Source organism: Calypte anna, chromosome 6, assembly GCF_003957555.1.
Source record: "Calypte anna isolate BGI_N300 chromosome 6, bCalAnn1_v1.p, whole genome shotgun sequence".
NCBI lineage: Eukaryota > Metazoa > Chordata > Aves > Apodiformes > Trochilidae > Calypte > Calypte anna.
This window is the reverse complement of record NC_044252.1, coordinates 19,219,476-19,239,886: the sequence shown is the minus strand read 5'-3', so window position 1 is coordinate 19,239,886 and position 20,411 is coordinate 19,219,476. Positions and strand designations below refer to the sequence as shown.

General features: G+C 37.9%; 1 protein-coding gene across 1 annotated transcript in view; it reads right to left on the bottom strand.

Annotated features, from left to right (window-relative positions):
* Positions 1-12,689: 12,689 nt before the first annotated feature.
* The window catches only part of MYOF (myoferlin), a 64,771-nt gene continuing 57,049 nt past the window's right edge, over positions 12,690-20,411 (bottom strand). Inside the window, exons 44-54 of the mRNA XM_008502003.2 lie at positions 20,026-20,196; positions 19,338-19,486; positions 18,975-19,114; positions 18,019-18,107; positions 17,836-17,931; positions 17,511-17,652; positions 16,455-16,554; positions 15,362-15,555; positions 14,369-14,478; positions 13,876-14,023; positions 12,690-13,412 (exon numbers count right to left, since the gene is read on the bottom strand). Coding sequence (XP_008500225.2) covers positions 13,377-13,412; positions 13,876-14,023; positions 14,369-14,478; positions 15,362-15,555; positions 16,455-16,554; positions 17,511-17,652; positions 17,836-17,931; positions 18,019-18,107; positions 18,975-19,114; positions 19,338-19,486; positions 20,026-20,196 — 1,375 coding nt within the window. The 3' untranslated portion in view covers positions 12,690-13,376. The remainder of the gene's footprint in view (positions 13,413-13,875; positions 14,024-14,368; positions 14,479-15,361; positions 15,556-16,454; positions 16,555-17,510; positions 17,653-17,835; positions 17,932-18,018; positions 18,108-18,974; positions 19,115-19,337; positions 19,487-20,025; positions 20,197-20,411) is intronic.

Below are 20,411 nucleotides of genomic sequence, written 5' to 3'. Positions count from 1 at the left end.
CAGACACACCTACCTTGAGTGTTTCTCTGTTGGACTGGTGTATGTTGCTCCACATGCTGACTACTTTGACACTGATTTTTGTCATCTCTGCTCTGTACACTTCACAGGGTATAGAGGTACAAAATATGATCTCTCTGCTGTCCAACATGAAAATGCTTACACCAGCCAGTAGCTTCAAGACTGAGAGAGGGATGAACAAACAGTTCAATAAAGTATTTGTTTCTTAGGAAACCAAGCTAAAACTGGGAATTCCCTGTGTTCTAATATCTGTGCAAAGCTGTACCTTAGAAGAGATGTGAAAACGTTAAGACTCTCTGGGTTTGTATTTTTCTTGCCGTGTTCGTCAGATTTTTTTGCCACATATTGTCTAGTACAGAAGTACCCAAATTGGATATGTTTAAGATACCTTACAAACCACTCAATCTATCTTTTCAAGCAGTGGGAGCAGAAAAACTATGGAAGTCATGTCTAAGCCTGACAGACTGCATGCTTATGGTTCTGTTTTGTCCCATTTAACCTAATACTAAGCTAAGTCAATAGACAGAAGAAACAGTCCATGCGATGAGCCCTCATCTTTAAAATGGCAGAAGCATGTTACTTCTCCCTGCCTTTCCCATTGCTGGCTGAATGCTCTCTCTTGTACTCCCAGCTTATGTTTTAGTAGAGATTCCCATTCCAGTTGCACAGAGGACATCTGACTTTTTAACATCAGCCAACGTTAGTATCACTGAAGTTCGTGCATCTGCATTAAGTTCAGCATAATTCATCACAGAGATAAAGCTCTGGTACTGAAAGCAAGATACTAGTGATACTCGTGTGGGACTGCATTCTTTCTCAACAGTTTGGGTATGGCACTGATTTGACTATAGTGGTAGTGAGTTCTTGTTTTTTAAAATTCTCTTTTCAGGCAACAACTGTTTAATTGTTACATTGAAATCTCAGAGAAAGTTTTTTTCTAGTAGATTAAACTCTGGACCAGAATTTAATAAATCAGGTGCCTGACCTGCTTGTTGACAGCAAACAAATCATTTTATCACCCTGTTCTTGATATGTACCTTGTTAAACCTGTTCATATGCATTTAAGCTAGATATTTTTACACACCCAAGCCAAGAGTAAGAGTGTTTTGCTAGAATATGAGATGGCTTAGTCTGATGTGACATTTATCTTCACTCATCAGAAGTGCAATCAGTGGGGAGTTGCCCAGATCTTTGTTCATGAAGATAAATGTCAAATGTTATCTATCTACATTCTCATATGGTGTCTATCACCATGGTATCTGAATGCCTTCCAAAGCAATAATGTACACAAATTAGACCTAAACCAGTCAGCAAATAATCATCATAAAGATGTCACTGACAATTTTCTGGCAGCGGCTGCTTGGATTGAATCTTTCCTGTTCCCTTTCATTCTGTAATAGACAGTGAGAGATAAGCTTGTTTAATTATTGGAAGGGAAAAGTGGGGGCATTAAAAAAGATAGACTCAGACAGTATGAGGGAATACTGAATTCATAATAAATTCTTTCACCTTACTTCTGGTTTTCCTTTCTGCCCAGGAGGCTAAAGACATGTTTTGTAAAGTAATACTTGGAACAGCCACTGCCAACAAGACCAGGTGTAATTTAAAAATATTTATGCATTGTCAGTTCTGAAATTAATCTTTCTTAATTGAATTGACACATATTCATGTCTCCAGGTAATGTAAACTGTCAAACACTGCCAGTGACAGCATGTTGGTCAGGGTGGTGAAGTTAATGAGAGATTTAAATTATGATGAAATATCTCAGCGTTGGCCTTGGAGTCTGGTGTTTATAAATGCATTAGTAATATCACATTAATTACAGGCTACAGACTCTGGAGTTCAGAAGGGCTAATTACTGGTTTCATATTTCTGAAAGAACCGGGAATGAGATACTTGTACTTGTAATATATTTGCTACAGTGAAATTTCTTTCCTTTTCTTTCCTTTTCTTTTCTTTCCTTTCACTTGCAAATAATGTAATTTATAAACATAATATGTATCATTTGATAAACAGTGCTTTTATAGTCTGGAGATACTGCTTTGAAATACACATAGTAAAGCATTTATTGACAGTGTCTAGAAGAATCTTGCACATTTCCAGTGACAGCTAGATCAAGACTGCAAGCTGCATCAAGCTCTGTTAGCAGAGCACTTATCACAGTCTAATAATGATGCTTTCCTTTCCTCCCCCTCATGGCAAAATGGAATTACTGTTAGCTTTCTAAAAGCAAGAGAAAATCATAACTAATGTTTGTGTTGAAGGAATGAAGTTAGCAGGGTGAGCCTTTGCTTTCCACAGGCAACAGCTCACAAGGATTTTCCAGGATCCTCCAGGCTCAGTGAAACATCGTGGGCTCTGTGTGACATATTCTCAAGGGTGAGGCTGCAGACAAGTTATACTGAGGGGAGGTAGAAGCTGATGAATCCACAGGCTGAATGATCTATACTCTGAGTACTTGCTTACATGCCATAATAAGCACTAGTAAGCATCACGCTATTTTCTGTGCTAATTAGAGTTCAGACAGTCTTTACTGCTGGCAAGCTGAACTCGGTGGAGATTTACTGTGTGCAACACAAATAGGATGCTGATTAGATTTTAAACAGTAAGGCTTTTATCTTGAGGTAGGTGGACCATAAAAGATGACCTGACTGATAATAATAGATTCAATGATCCAGTCTTCCAGACCAAAAGAACTGTGCTGCTAGGTGAAGCCCTGGGGACAAAAAGAGAAAAAGTTTGATTATCAGTTTGATATTGGGGACTGTCTCACTGTGAGTTTGAGTGCAGGACAGAAAACAAAAGATCCCAAGAGTCCTTCCTGGCCTTTTCACAGGCAGAATTCTGACTTGATAAAAAGTCCCTTTCCCAACTTAACAGATATCCACCTAGGAGAATGAATGAACATGGTTTATCCCTTTTAGTTCTTGCAAACTTTTTTTAAGAGGTAAGATGATCTATAGTAAAAGTAGGTCTCCTAACATTTCACTGGCTTTGGTTTGATTTCGAGTATATTATTTTCCGAATAATTTGAGATGAGTTCACAATTCATGTATTTATAAATTTTGAGAGGTATTACACAAGAATGTTGACTTAGCATATTGCTGTCTTTACTAAGAAGGAGAGCCTTCCATTCATCATGTCAAGAGTGCTGAGAAGTGAAGGAAGAATTTCTGTAGGTAAGTGAACTAAACCAGCTACACTTAGAAGTAACTTTCCTTAAAACATGGAAAAAGGGAGGTAGTATATAAAGGTAATACCTACTAATAACTTTGAAACATATTGATTACCTGCTGTGGCATTTCTTTCTGTAGATAGTTTGCACAGTGAAAACAGCATCGTTTGACACATTTGTAGAAAATGCTGATTAACTTTAGTGATGCAGCTCTTCATACTCAGTCCATGTATTATTCCAATACCATTTTTCTTTGGATCTTACACATCAGCTACGTTGTTCAAATACTGTTGGAAGGTGGAGGCTTTGCAGATTGTCAGAGTGGTGTGTGGCTGAAGAGCTGTGTGGGAGCTGGGACTGCTGAAGAAACCATGACCACCATCTCCTTTTTTAACTCTGGTTTATGGGATCTTGTATTCTCCTAATTCTGACTGAACTCTCTGACATCCACAGCAATAAGGATGCCCTCCGTAGATGTTTTCTAGCCTGGCTAAATGTATTGTTAGGAATTTTGTTCTGTGAAATAAACAGAAAAAACATTGGGATATTGTTAGTGCCTTTTACAAATGCTAACTTCACTTTATTATCTCAGGTATCATAAGGGCACTGTTGTTTCTGAATCTTCTTCTGTAATATCACAGGGTGATGCTTCTTAGGTAAACTCTTCCCCAAACCCTACAGCCTTCTTGAGATGCTTAGTGATTCTATGTCCTATGACAATTTATTTAAATTGGATACTGCTGAGTTATGTTAAGACAAATGAGTTTAGAATTGAATTTCCTTCAAGACATACCATTTTGCTCTGTAATTGGTTAAAAATGCTTATCTTTGTCAGACATAAATTTTCCAGAGAGATATACTTACCTGAAGAAACTAAGAAACATAAGCAAAACTTTTGGTTTTATTTTGTACTCTAGGGTATTGTTAATAGAGGATTTTCTAACACCACAACAAAAGTGGTAGCTAAGAAGATACATTGGTATCTGTGTGTGCAGATCTGCTTTGCAATGAGAGACTCTGACAGTTATGAATGAGTAATGTAGATTTTGGGGAAAGAGTCCATTGATAGACCTGTTCAAACAGATCCAGAGAAAGGCCACAAAAATGATCAGAGTGATGTAACACCTCTCCTGTGAAGAAAGGCTGAGAGAGTTGACTTTCTTCAGCCTGGAGAAGAAGAGGCCTTCAGCGAGACCTTATGGCAGCCTTTCAGTCCTTAAAAGGGTCTTACATGAAAGATGGGGACAAACTTTTAAGTAGGACCAGTTGCGACAGGATGAGGGGTTTTAAAATAAAGGAAAGTGAACTTAGACTAGACATAGAAAAAAAAAATTGTGATGAGGGTGGTGAAACACTGGAACAGGTTGTCTGGAGAGGTGTTTGTTGCTCCATCCCTGGAAGTGTTCAAGGTCAGGTAGGATGGGACTCTGAGCAACCTGATCTAGTTGAAGAGATTCCTGCTAATTACCGAAGAGGTTTGACTAGATGAGCTTTTAAGGTCCTTTCCAACTCAAGCTATTCTGTGGTACCAGTCCACAGAAGCAGTCGTATTCACTGTATAATGTTAGTCTCACCAAACCAGTGTTTTTTTTTCTCCAGAAACATAAATCATTGGTATATCTTCTCGTCGCCATCACAAAGCATGAAAATTCTGTAAAGCCACATTTCTTTGTAACAATGGCAGTGGCTCATACAGCATAATTCAATCTACTACTAATTTGTGTCTCATATTTTAATTCCTTAGTAATTCTTCATTCTCTTGCTTATTTAATGCAGGCAAAGATGAAAGACATTTACAAAGCGTTCATACAGAAAATGCTGACCAGGTAAGACCAGAGTTCACTGAGGTTCCTGGAGCTGGTGCCTTCATGTTAACATTTGGCTTTCAAATCACGGTGCATCGTATGGTCCTGTCTGCCAGCCATTTCCATGCTGTTTTCACTACTGTCTGACAACTGCAGTATGACAGGACTTGCTGGAGTAAACCAATTCACAATCTCCTAACTAATGTTTCATCTCATTCTGATAAGGTCTGGGTGATTTTTTTAATTAAAGTTTCAGCAACTTGTTTAATCTTTGTGAATGCCAGCATGATTGAGAACATGAAAATTCATACCATTGAAAATTTTAGAACTACCTTAATCCTGGATGTACTCATGATGACTGGAAAAAAAGTTAATAACAATAATAATAAAAGACTAGGACTTAAATTAGCAGCTAACTCACATGTCTCTGTGAATAACCAGAAACAATTTCTCCCTTGTGCAAAGCCGGGAGCAGCTACTTCACCAGCAGAAGTGAGACCATTTTCTATTCAGATAAGCAGTGTAAAATGTAACTACTTCATTATGCATAAAAAGAAAACATAACTTGAAATTTCAGTTTAGGTGCTGTGGGTTTGTTTACCTTTTGTAGATACAGGGCCAAGGTTCTATTACAGCCTGTATATCTGGCCTGTATATCTGAGGGCTTGTAAGAGCTGCAGTCTTGCATTGGGATTTAGATTAACTGCTTGCTACAACAGGCAATTCTTGTAGCTTTGGAGCTTTTCACTGAAACTGCTGTTCATGGTAAAACCATCAAGCATGCTAGTTTCACCAATGGACAATGGATTTTTTTTTTTACCCTTTTTTAATTGCTTGCACACCAAATTTAAACAGTTTTTGTGTGTTTGTTTGTTACATTGCATTCAGATTTTTTAAAAAACGACATGAAATTTGGTATTTGCATTTTCCCAACTGGAAGCTCAACTTTTGGACCAGTAGTGACATGCAGCACTGGATATGTATAACATAGTTGAAGATTTAAGGAGCAAGTGGCTGCATGCTAAAAAATTGCTGTGGGAATGGGTTTTGGACTTGCATTGGGATCTGTACTACATGATCTTTGCAAAGGTAAGACTTATTTGGAGGCTTCCTGAACTGAAAGTGCTTTCCCATGTGCTCCAAAAGTCACAAAGAGCAGATCAGTCCTTGGAACTGATGCAAATAGCAGAACTCTTCCATGATTTGGTAGGCTGGCCTGGCTTTTACACAGCAAGATGTATTTGGGGTTCCAACCCATTTTCTTCTCTCCTTACTGCCCTTAGTGCACACGTTTTCAGGGTCTTTCACTAGTTTGGGAGCAGGGGAGTTAGGGTTCTCTTTTATTGCTTTGGGGGATTTCCATTCTACTTTCTTTTAATTTGCTCCTCCCTGTTAATCGCATAAGAGAAGCTTAGTGTCAAGTGAACAGATAATTCTTGGTCCATATATATGAGCAAGGAGAATTCAAATTTACATTAAAATAGCTATCCTCAGGTTAGACCTTTACATTTGGAAATAAGCTCTTTTCACGTCTGTTTTTCCTTCATTGTTATGTGTTTTATTTAATGTGAATGGTGGATGTTTGGGGAAGGACAGAGCTTTGACTATTCGGGTTCATTAGCAGGGTTTAAGTTGTCAGCATGGATCAGAGCAAGATGAGTAGACATCTTATTTCTAGTTAAAAACACACACACATATACTGTGCAATTGAAGTAAAACTAAATCCTTTTTTAGCACTGATTGCTTCTACCTCTAGTTTTTGTGTGTGTTTAAAATCACAGCACCAGGGGATCATCTCATTTTGTTTCAGAATTTTTGAAGCCAAGAAACAGAAGGAAAAGCTGGAAGAGGTCCCCAAAAACATAGCCCCTGTGTTGCCACCATCAGATGAAGATCTCATTAAGTGTTCCGGTTTCTTTCTTTTTTGTATATATACTTGGCTCAGTCCTTTTTTTTCTTTCTCAGTAAATTCTAATAGTAGCTGTTACACATTTATAGTGCATGTACAGTGCAGGCTTTTGCATGAGGCAGATGGGGTCAGATGGATTATATGGTAGAATGTGTGTATTTTGGGCTAGACTGATATGATGTGGGCAGGATTAGTTTAAATGTTTAATTGGCTGCCTCCTACTCCAAACCCTGAACTCTTTAGCTTTGACAAAAGCCCACTGAAATCAATCTCCTCTGCCAGGCCAGGCAGAGTCAGACATCCAGAGCTAGAGCTAACACTGGAGCCCCAGAGGTCCTGATGCCACAAAGTAACCTGTGGAGGCCTGCCTGTGTGCCTGTGTTTCCTGCATCTGAGAAGTATGGGGTGACTAAAGCAAAGGTGCTATCAGTTCTATACATTGTGCTATCAGTTCTCAGCCAGATAGCTATCTGAACAAAATGTTTGCTAGCTATGTTAATTAAAACAAAGGCTTCATGTATTCATGAGTAAAAGCAGAGCAGATTCCTACACAAAATGCTTCTGCAAAGTTTGTCCCCCTGAAAACAGGAAAAAGACTGTGAAGAAATCTGGAATTTTGCTGCAGAAGCCTGATGCTCTTCTTCTAGATAGTGATGTCTGGTATTTTGCTACTAACTGGAGCTTTCCTTGTTTTAGTGTATGTTAGTGTCTGACTTTTACATTAGAGAAAGTGTTTGGCTTCTTAAAGGATTCTTTGTCTCGATGAGTAAGTTGTCATATTTGCAATGTCCACCCCAGTTTTTGGTACATATGTGAACTGGTGGCTAAGCTGTGGTGTTTTTTTGCTATTTATTTATTTATTTATGTTTCTTTTTACTTTTCCTATTAAATTCTTCTATGAGCAAATGAAATCTTCTGAAAGTTGTTCCTGTGCAGTTGGTGTGTTCTTGTTTCCCAGAGTCTGCCTGCCACCCTGAAACAAGAGTCTTGGAGCAAAGGGAGCTTGCTGACAACTCGCTTTTATAGTACTTGGTTTGATGACTACTTCAGCTGAAGACAGTCTTTTCAAGGCCATAACCCATGATTTGTTTTGTACCCCAGAGTACTATGGTTTGAAGCCAACAAGAGAATGGTCCCACACCAAAAAAATTCAGAAATGGTGTAGGAGGAGGTTGGTAGTGTTTCTTTCCTTTTGTTCTAAGTCTGATTCTGTCAGTTGAGGACATGATAGTGAACAGGGATAAATATTTCAAGTTAGTAATGCCACCAGTGCCAATGCACTGTGAAGCCATGGCCCCATTGCAATTTCTGAAGCTGTTCCATGATCTTTAGAGATCACTTATTTGTAGTATTTTACCTGATAAAGGAGCATGCACTCAAGGCTAGAAAATTTGGGAATTGTGCAAGGAAGGGCATCTCTTACAGCTGTGAGTGTATAATCCTGCTCCTACTTGCACAATGCTATCTGTGAGTGGGATGTAATTTTGGAGATTCCTGCCAGTGAGCATGGGATGTGGTAAAGTGTAAGAGCCAGCATATGCTGTAAGGTTGTCCTAATACAAAAATACAGAGGAGTATTACAGCTTTTCTTTGGTCTTATTATATAAAATAATTTGTTCTGCCTCTGTGTTCCAACAGTTATCAAAAATATGCATGGAAATTACTCCTTTAACATTCTGGAACTTTTTTTGCCTTTTAATTTGAAGACTATCAGGGGGAAGGACTCTTCATGAGTTCATGTGCATAATCCCTGAAGAAAGACACAAATTCATGTTTTCTACCTCTATGTAGCTTACTTTAGATATCCCTTATTTTCTTGTTACTGTCACTTTTTCCAAGCTGGTGCTGACCTCCTAAGCTTTTCTTGTACAGGAAGTGTTATCCTTCCTGCTTTCTCTTGATTACTTTCCTTGTCCATACTTGAAACTTTTTTCATTTATATTGTGCCTTTTTTGGGTTCTGTAGCTAAATGACATATGAAGTTTGAACATAAGTTTATTATGATTGATAAAACACTACTAAGATATTCTGGTTTATTCATTGTTTACTCTTTGATGATGCCTCTAACTTTTTCAGTTTTCATAATTATTTCATATTAAGCTCTCAATGGCAGACCCAATAGAGGACTGACCTGTGTAAAGAGGTATGGATGGGAGTTCAGGTACCTAGGTGCAGCTCTGTAATTTTTCGATTACTGCCTAGCAGCAGTTGCACTTAAGGTTTTTATAAACTCACCAGTCACTTCTAGTGCTGCATCTCTTCCTTTTACAGAAGTGTGTGTGTCTCATAGCTGAGCAGCTTGGCACCTAAACTTCATCTTGACCAGAAGTTTCAGTATCTCTCAAGGCAGGAGGCATTTGACAATCTGAGAGTATAACCAGCTGCAGAACCAAATGCCTACACTTACTTTCAAAGGATGGTGGTGATTGTGTCTTCCTGTTGTTTTACCATAACTGCTGAAGAGTGAGAGGGATTACACAGGAGGCTGGAAGTGCAGCTTCAATTCACTTCTCAGCCTGAAAAGTTTTCCCCCAAATCTGATGCCTGATGCAGTGTTGGCGGGAATGCTTTCCAGCGCTGCTGTGATAGCAGCACTGTTCTAGAGGGGAATGGAGGGGAGATGGTTTGGTCTGCAGATCTCACGTGGATGCTGACACCTTGCTGCAGCCCTGAGGTATTTATTAGGCATGTCTCTCTTGTCTTTGCTGGCACTCACTGGCACCTCCCTGTGAGGTTAATGGCTGTCCCACTGCTCTTTTCAGGGTGTTTGTGTACCTTCTGCTGTGTTCTGTGTGTTCCGGTGCTTCTTGCTGCTAGTCCTGGCATCTTGGAAGTCTGGAAAAGGATCAGAACTGCCTTGGAGTCTTCCATAAGCAATTATAATGCATTCGGAGCTTTTTGGTGGCTTTCAGGAAGTGTGTTTTTACCATATTGTGTTCCTTATCTTGCACTTGTCAATGGATTTAATCTCTTAGCTACAGCAAAGGTTACAAAGAAGCCAAACTTCTTTAGGGAGTAGCTTTGTGGTCAGAGTACATGTTGTTAATTCCCATTTCTTTTTTATGTATGAATTTTTAAAGAACTTTCTAGTTTTCTTTCTTTAGAGAATTGTCTTTCTAACTCAGGTCCCTGTCCGTATACATGACAAACTCAATTCTGAGCAATGTAAAGAGCTGTGTAAAGAGCTGAGTGCTTTTTAGTAGCTGAGCTAGCACCAACCAAAATTCAGCACTGAATGCTGCCATCTCATTCTCTGGTACTGCTTTCAATGTCCTCAATAGATTCTTAAGCATCTAGTGGCATGGAGTGGACTTACATCCTACTACCACAACAGCATTAAAGTCAGTGGGGACCAGATTTACAGTCACTTTTCATTTGTATACAATAGCCAGGTTCCAAAGGCTGTTCTTTCCAAATATGCTTAGAAGCAATGGACTTTGATGGAACTGTGTTTTCCCTTAACTATTATATATACATTGTGGTTCATGTCCATATGTGAGATGTATTTAGGAAGGGAATAAATCAAGTACTGGAGGAACTTTGTGAACACATGAGACTTGGGATGTCATCTTGTGGCTGTTCAAAGAAATGCAAGAACAGCTTGTAGGTGATGAGTTTACTGCCTCTGCATTTTATGCTGAGCTGGTTTAAGTGCAAATTTTTTTCTTGAGGTATATGATAATTCTTTCTTGTACAATCTGACTAATCATAAAGTACATGAAAGTGGCTTTTATCCTCTTAGTATCCCATTCCAATAGTCAGGGCTTGGGGTGACTACAACAAGGAACTGACAAGAAGCCATGTACTCTTTGGATACCCAAGTGTATCAAAGAGTGCAGCTGCTGTTGGTTGAACATACATTATGTCAGAGGGACTCTGACATACTGCTAGCAAGTTACTAGATAATTGCTGTAATTTAGCCTTTTTTTGTTAAAAGCACTTTGTTTATCTTCAGCCTTTCCCTGGCTGTGACAGCCACACAGGTGCTGTCACACAGGTGCAGAGAAGGTAGCCTCATCAAGTGTCTTTTCCCAGAACTGAGAAGTCATTTTAGACCCAGATAATCTTCTCTGTGAAGCATGGAGTCTGTGTACTGGGGACTTAGTGACAGGAATGCAGCTGAACTAACCCCATCAGCTCACAGGCCAAAATACTTGTCAGCTTATCAGTATAGGCAAAGCAAACTCATAGAAGGAGGAATCCCCAGGGTTAAATAATTTCCTGTTATAAAGAAGAGTTATATCAGGCACATCTACATTCTGCCATTTTTCTGTGGCCTCCAAGGATGTTTGCCTAAGTTGCTGGCAACTGTGGTAGTACAGAGTTGTCCTGGCCACAACAAACATCCCAATAGTCAAGGCAGAACAGGAACAGCATAAAGTTGTTCCCTACACAGGGCTAAATCTTAGCTAGCAGTTTGAACTAGGCAATAAGCTACTGTATGTTGGAGTCACCCACAGTAGGTACACCAGGGATTGCAAATTTGACTAGCATTGTATGTAAATATTATTGATCACATTTTCTTTCTTGTGAACAGGTGTTTTCTTTCATTTGTTGCTGGAACAGGCTGAGAGGTAGCACTGCCTAATTGTAGTGAAACTGTCAAGCCTATGCATGTTTGGACACAAAGGAATCCATGAGCGTGAACTCAACTCAGAAGGGCAGTGTACCTCTGAAGCTGCTCTTCAAATGCTAGGGGAGAGGCTTGCTCAGATCTCTGCTCCATTTCATAATTGTTTTCTGGAGAATACTGTTTCAAGTTAAATGCTTTCCAGTTACAACCCTTAGTGGCAACACACTTTCTTGTCTTACAATGAAAATAAGGATTCTGTGATTTTTACTGTCTGTAAGATTTATGGCATTGATTGAGAGAAATGTTAACAATGGCTGATCAAACATTAGCTCATGCAAATTGCCAGTTACTTCTGGAGTGGTCATTACTGAAGGGACAATCCATCTGGATGGTCAGTAGTTCCAGCTCTGAGCTCTCATGCATAGGTCACTCCTTGCGAGTTTCTTTAAAACCCAAAAATAAGGGTGCTGCTATCTCTCTGAAAGGGTGACTTCCACTTGTCCCACTGTAGCTACTGGGACTTCACGTTCTGGAAATTTCTTTATGTATTACCTTTACTCTAGCTTTAGTTGAACAGAATTAAGTCAGTATTATTTACTTATTTTGCCTGACAAGTGCATACAGTGCTAGGAGAAAGCCTTAAGTGTGCCACTAAATAAATTGACAGAGATTTTCCAAGGCTCCACTTCATTCTTGCAGTTATTTTTGTCATCTTTTTAAAGACAGCTGAAGTCTTTATTCAGTCAAGAGTGTGACAGTCATAAGTTAATGCTGATTTCAGGTTTTGTTGCAGATTTCCTTTGTTTTAAGCATCAGAGAATGTTCAGAATGACACTGATGCTTTGGCCCTCCATCAAAGTGAGTTAAAGTCCCAGGTTATAACCTGACTTTCAGTGCAGATTATATTTTACTGTGTCTAGCGTGAGGAGACTGAGGCTAAACGAAATACTTCCCATGTGCAGATGAGATTTCAAACAAGAGTTTAGGTTGTGTATCCTCGTATGTTTTAATTCAAGATCAGCTCTAAATACAAATAGTATACTGAAATTATTCAACAAATTTTATTAGAGAAAGAAAATTTCTTTCAAAGAAGGAAATTCAGTAGAACTTTGTGCAGAAGTATTTCTGTATTCTTCACTGTGAAGATAACAGTAAAATACCTTACACTCCATATGTGTGGCATTACATTCTCTAATAGACACTATTCAATATGTAATGCATTTTAGTTTTGTGATACTTACAGAAAACTGGAAACTTGCATTTACTTGTGGATAACTTTATTTAAACATTTGTAGATTGTACTAAATAAGCAGTATACCATTTATTTCTATGCACATGCAGCTGTTGTCAAGATACAAATCTAGCACTGTCACACCTACAGCACAGTAAGTAAGAATTTTTAAGCAGCATGATGCTGAAAACTTTTCTAGAAACAATGTCTGTCCCTTCTCTTTGATTTCATTATGAGGTTTCTTTGGTATACATAATTTTAAGTAGAGTGTTTCTTTTTCATTAAGTTAAAATGCAAAGTTTCAAAGTATGCCCAGAAGAAAGGAATTCTCAAATGTAAGTATCCATTAAAAATAGCAGGCAGTATCCCGAGAGATTTTTATGAAAAATCTAGCTTAAAAGCAATGAAGTCAGAATTTTACAATGTGTAGATACTACTGAAGTAAAAAAAATGTGCATGAAACATGAGGGGGTTTATCCTTTGGTTTTTGAAAACAGCTGTCATGACCCCTTGAACCTTGGCTAACCTTAGTTAAATTCTTACTTATCTATTTTACAGTTCCAAATACTAGGAGATAAAAAGGATGGAGAGCCTTGCTGAATTTGGTTTGCAGCCTCAGGCGAAACCTCATTACTATTTAAAAAGATGAAGTAAAAAACTTTTCTTTAAATTGGTTTCACAATCTTCATTGACAAATAGTTCTGTTGGGGAATGAGGGAATAAACAAGAGTTAGAAAGATGTACACAAAATATTTCAGTGTAGCTTTGTAAAAGACATTTAAGTTATCAAAATGGATTGGAATGTATTCAGGTTAATTTCAGATAAAGTACTCTAAGAATGAGTACGATACTTCAGAATAACACCAACTGAAATTCAGACTAAACCATCTATTAACATCTATTAATATATAATTAATCTATAATTATTTATGTTACCAACACTTCTAAAGAATTATTTTGCTTCATCTTTAATTAATAGGTTACTTTTAACATAATCTTACATTGTTTCTCATTAAAAATCAGTTGAAACTTTTGATAGGTATAATCCCTATCTCCCTGCTTAAAATGAATAGACAGAATCTCTCCTTTGGGTTCATGACTGATACATAAGTTCTGTGGTTCTTCATACCACAGCTGAAGAACAGTAACATTTAGAAAACTTACCGGCAATGAGTAGAGGAGCACTGCTATAAACAGGAGTAAGATCAGCAAGATGATAAGGCCTATAAAGAGACATTTATACCTTCGCCACACAATAAATTTCATGGTCTTGCAGGGATTTGTAAACCAAAGGAAGGAAGTATCTGGTCGGCTGCATTTTAACAGAAACAAGTATTATTCATACGATAAAACCAGGGAATACTTAAAATTGAGAGTATAGTAGGTTAAAACACTCTGTTTTGAAGGTTTAAGAACATACAGATAGTTTTGTACTGCAGAATAGTAGTTTCAATAACTGTGTGCCATTAATCCTGAAACCACCTTGCATTTTATCCTAATGCTTGCAGAAGGAAACAAGACTGGCTTTTACAAATGAAGTTTTACCAAAGGAGAATTGATGTCTAATAGACCCTTTACTGCATACAGATTTTGTCAAGGACATCATGATAGGCAGATATTATATATTTCTCAAGCCAGTGAGAGAAAAATATCTTACTTTGGTAGATCTAGTTTGGGGTTCATGTTGGGTTCATCCCTTCCTTTACCAGCTGGCCTCTCCTCAGCTTCTTTTTCATTGACAACTTCCAACGTCATTTCAACTTTACCCTTCAGAAAACATGTGGCATGAGGTAAGCATCTTACTGAAACAGCACTGATAGCAGTTGTGTGGGACTAAATACAGCAGAATTTGGCATCAGCTCACTGTCTGCATACGCGTGTTTTCCATTTCGTTCTCAAAATATAGTTATTTCCTCACAATGACAGTGTCAAAACACAGTAATGGAGAAGCACAAACAGAAAAAACCAGCATTCTGGGTTCTGCTAATTAATTTGTTGTTCTGTTTTAAGCTAAACATTGTTTTGTGGTTTTTTTTCCAATGTAGTAAAAAAAAAACCCAGTTGTCTTCTTTCAAGAGGAAAACAAAACCAATTCTCTTCTTTCAAGAACACATCAAAGACTGCATCTTTTCCAAAAGACTAAGCATCTCATTTTTTATAATGCTGTGGCTGAGGGATGTTTCTCAGTCTTTTTCTCAGTATATTAATTGTATTTTATGGATCTATACACACATTATATTTGCTGTGTATAAAAATGCTTTGGATTTAATTTTTTTCTTTAGTCTTTAATCCGTTTAGGATGTCTAATGTTTCTTCTAAGCAATAACTTGATAAATTCATTCACACAATAACTCTATTGGCAAATAACTGCTCTAGCAAAGATAACATGACTCAGGCTGGCATCAGAGTCCTTCAAGTTAAACAGATTTCAAAACAAAAGGAATTAATCTAAGTATTAAACTCATATTTTAACACAAAAAATCGAGAAAGAAAAATTCCTGAACTTGAGCAGGGAATGTTCTATTTACTCTTCCTCTGTCCACTGAAAGCTAACAGCAAAGCAGGAGACTCTTTAGAAAAGTCTTTCTTTATAATTTGAAAAGCAAGGTGAGCACATTTTAAGTTCTTTTCAAAGAAGTAATCACCATACCGCTAAAATACGGGAGCCTTCCTTTTCAACGTAACATGGCCACCATCCTTTCATGGACTTTTGTTCAAAGAGAGAGGTGGTTCTGGGAGCCTTCTGAGAACTGTCTGCCTTGTATTCTGGAATCATGTCTATATTGCACTTCTCTGGAACTTTTGCTGGAATAATTGTTTTATGTAAATCAAGTTCCACAAAGCCTAGGAGGTGAATAAAATAAATAAGCACTGTATAATGAAGCCAACCATACAGCATAGTAGTTCAACAACAATCTTTTCTGTCTCTAAACTTGTTATACAGGAAAAATGATCAACTGACACATTACAGTGTTCAGCTAAGGATGTTGTGAGGCAGGGAAATGGGACACATCAGGCTGTGTTTAAGCGCATCTTGCTGCTGTTGAAAGCATTTGTGTTGATAAATTTGACTTAGAAAGCTCCCATCCCCTTCTTTTAATGCAAGATCAGTTGATTTTTTTATTGAAGTTCTTTCTCTCCACACCCCTAAACAGAAGATAACCTAATACAGCAATGTAGGATGAGCATGGTTTCAGATAACGAAATGCATGATGTAACCAACTTAAAGGATGGTTATAAATCAATTATTTGTTCTCAGATTTTGAGGCCTATATGGTTTACATGTGAGATGAAGACTTTGGAGGTATCTCAGTATAGGGCAGAGAATTTTCTGCAGACTAGTATCTCTACAAAAAATAGGGATTAATATGGAGGGAAGTAGAATTAATAATGGTGTGAAGTAGATTGCTTAACCTAAATTACATCCTTATATCAGTACTGAGAACTGAAGTAAATTGATTTAAAGAAGGAAGAAAATTAAGTTTTGTGTGCATTATCATCTGTGTGATAAGGCTTACCTGAATTAAAAGTATCCTCATTTACCTTTCAGTAGGCCAGTACTGAGTGAATATTCACTCATTCACTCGTGAGCACAGGTAACCCTGTACTGTGTACTAAAACAGAAGTGTATTTGCATGCTAAATGGCTCACTTCCTATACATAATCCTCATGCATTAATTTAAAATTGTTTGGTTTTATCCCTTATTTTGAGATAACAATAATTCTGTCTTTAGAAGTGTTACCCAGATAGTCATCCAAGGAGAACTTGTCATTGTCCCATATTTGAATGATCAATTTGGGTGGGATTCTGAATTCTGTCTTGTCAAGACTCCAGAAATGTTCCTAAAATTAAAAAAAAAAAATCATCAAATTACCTTAAAAAAATTAAGATATGGTCTTAATTTAAAAATCAAGCTGTGGTCTGTTAGTACTTATGAATTCTGGGGTTGGTACAATTATTAAGGATCGCAAAATCATAGAATGATTTGGGTTGGAAGGGACCTTAAATGTGATTTAGTGCCAGAACTACTGCCCATGAGCACGGACATCTTCCAGTACATCATGTTGCTGAAAGCTCTATCCAAACTGGTCTTGAACACTTTCACAGAGGGGGCATCTACAGCTTCCCTGGGCAACCTGTTCCAGTGTCCCAGCACCTTCACAAGACAGAATTTCTTCCTAATTTCTAATATAAATCTACCCTTGCTTAGTTTGGAACTCTTCCCCCCCTGTCCTATTGCTACAGACCCTTGTAAAAAGTCTCTCTGCAGCTTTCCTGTAGGCCCCTGAGGTCTGACAGGTGCTCTAAGGTCTCCCTGGAGTCTTGCCTTCTCTAGGCTTAACAACCTCATTTCTCTCAGACTGTCTTTGTAGGAGAGGTGCTCCAGCCCTCTCATCATCTTCGTGACCCTCCTCTGGACTTGCATAGCTCCATGATACTGACACAAGAGAGAGCATTGCTGAACCAAGGTCTAAGATTTCTGTGGATCTGCATATCAAGAAATATTGATGTGCATACATAAAAACATCCTGTTAGAGATGAGACTGAAACGAAGTTTTGGTTGTAGTACGCTAAAAATATTGAGGAGCTGGGAATCTTTGCTCTTGGTAACAGGAGACTGCAGTTGTTGCCAGTTTGTTGTTCCTGGCTCAAAGGCAAAATTCAATCTGTTCACAACAGCAGTTTGAGGAAAGCGTGCAGAACTGAGCCAAACTATTTCTTTCAATATATAGAGACAAAAGTTATCAGACTATTTACAATCTGTTTTCTAAGTATTGAAACCTTTAGAAATACTTACCTTTTTGGAAACTACGCAGAGTTGTTCTGCTGGGAGATAGTTGAAAGGAAAAACAAATCTCCAGTTAAAGTTCCCTTCACCATCCAGTGATCGGTAGTGAACATCAGTTTTCTGCTTGTTTTCTTCATTACCAGGCATCCATCTAAAAAATAAAAAGAGATGTGTCTGGTGGCTGCAGTGGGACTATTCTGGTGCTTTTTTCCCATGCACTGTAACCATGTTATTAAGTGGCTGCAAACAAGCCAAATAATTTTTGGAACCTGTGGTCTAAACATTCCCAGGACATGCAGAACATAATTTGTGTTACATGACAGGATGCTCCTACCCCTTCACGTAAATGTCACTCATTTCTTCTCCTGTGATGCTTTTTTCATCCAGAAGGACATCTTTGGTGTTCCAGACAATCACCCGCAAGATATACCTAAGAGAGAAGATGTTTGGGGAAAAAAAGAATTTAATTGCCTTTGTCAGGGCTGCCAGATGGTGCCTCATATATACAAATACTCACTTCTTGGCTTTTCGGGGAGTGATGTTGAAGGGAGGCCCTGGAGGTCCTAAGCTTTTGGGGAAAACATCAACCCACATCTGGAGTTTTCCCTGTACAAGTGGAGAAGATAGATGAGGGATTGTTTCTTGCAAACAGGTTTGTCATCATAACTCCCCAAAGCTGCTTATTGACGTGTGTAGTACCAAAGGAATAGTGCCAAGAATTCAGAATATGTTGGGGACATTAATTCTGAGTGAATTCAGTGCAAGTTAGGTGCCTAAATATCTTTCATGTAAATCCAAGTTTCTGTTCTCTGAGAGGCAGTATTAAGTAACAGTGTTACACATGTGGCTGACAGTTCACAGCTGGCAGCCTACCCAGTGTAGGTGATTGCTCCCCTTAACCTTAACCTTAACTTGTTGAAGTAAAGCAACCTCTACAGATTTTACATTCTGTTTCAAATGCAAGCCCCTTTATTTTTGCAGATAAGTTATGGTTGCTGCAGAAACTGTCTTAAAATAACAACCACTGGTGAGTTAGTAATTGCTAGAAAGCAAATGTAAGGCTTTTGTCCTCTCTAGCAGAGAGCATGACTGGACCCTGCAGAGGAATGGCAAGTTTGGTCTCATTTGTTGAATGTAGCTAGGAAGCTCTTAGCCAGGGTGTCTCCTTTATTGTTGGTGAGGTATAAAGCACATATTCCAGTTAATTTCAGTAATTCATAAGTATATCTTTCCCAATTTCTACTCTGTCAGTATTTAAAGTGGCATTTGATGCCACCAATGGCCACTAACCCTAATGGCAAAACATAACTGCATTTTGCTATTTTTCTAGACTAATCTGCTTTAGTTTCTTGGCCAGAGAATATTAATTTGTAGCCCTCTTCATCCTGAGTGATGCCACTCTATTAACAGCATCATATAAATGCAGGAATACTCAACTTCTGTACTCAAAAATCTGTAAATAAATTTTGGTACCTGGGAGATGTTGGGCTGAAAGGTGCTATACAAGGTCCTTGTCTCCACATGTTCAGGTACCAAACCCTGGGTTCTGAGGATATGAAGGGCTAATCGCTCTTCACCTGGACCAAGATGTTGATGCAATACTTTGTTAGCTTCTGAAATGAAAGAAATGGAAAAAGAACAAGGGGTCATGAACCAGAATTTGCATTTGAACTTTAAAGAAGTTTTAAAATCAAATATTTAAAATTAAGCAGAAAAGTGCTCAACAATAAAAAAAATTATCAAAGATTTTTTCCTAATTTTCCATTAATAACAGAAAATTTTATATTTGAATCAATATGAATTTAAGACAAATATAAAGTAAGTGAACAAGCTCACCAGCTTCATCTAAAGTATAATCTCGTCCTCCGTAGTTGATCTTTCTACCATTCTCAGAGAAGACAGGAGGAGCATAGCCTTTAAACCTGGCCACATTTTTCAATAGCTGGGTTGGTTTTAGTTGATCACGCCAGGTATTCACACCTGAACTTTTAAGAAAGCAACAGTAACACATCCTAAAATTACTCAACATTCAGGACATTTACACGTCATCTAAGATGTATTTATTAAACTAATTCATAAAGGTCAGGACTGTAACTGCATACCTATATTACGGCCACTTGAGTCTGACACAGTGATTCAGTTTTGTATACTAGCTCAATCACCTTCCAAGGCAGTGGGTTTTTTTTTTTCTTTAAGTAGCACAATAATTTATGCTAATTGATGTATTTATATTAACTTCTATGAGCAGGTCAGAAAATTCTGTTAAGTGTGTGTTCTCTGGACAGAAGTACAGTTACAACATAAAAAGAATATTAAAATATTTGATGTGGTTTTCAGTAAAGGCTTTCCTGGAGACTTTGTAGCTTATCTTGGAAATCAGATGATAGAGTGAGCACAACAAACATCCAGGGGAAGCCATAGCATTGCTATTTAAGCAAATAATTAAGATGAAGGAAGCAGATTTTTAGAGGAACTGGGAGTGAGATCTTACAGATAAAAATTTTCAATAGACAAAATTACTTACACACAATACTGCTGTGGGATGCCACAGTGAGATCCATAACGAGAAAGGAATCTGTTCTCAAGATCAATTATGGTTTCACCCACTTTTTCATCACGAGTCAATGTGTCATAGTCATAGACTGAAATTTTCAGATCCTTTTCTTGAGGTAAGAAGCAGCTGAGTTCATACATTCTAAGCATAAAAATGTCCAGTTAACACTGTTGTTCTTTTGAGCAATCCTTTGTATTTGCAAACTTAAAAACCTCACAAAAAGCCTAAAAATCCTCTACTTTTCAGTTTATTTTTGAGCAATAGCTTTTGCAAGACATTAAAGGGATGCTTCCAATGCTGATAAATCTAGCATTAGTTGCCACTAATGCACCGGTTTGTTTGTTGTCTTCCTGCAG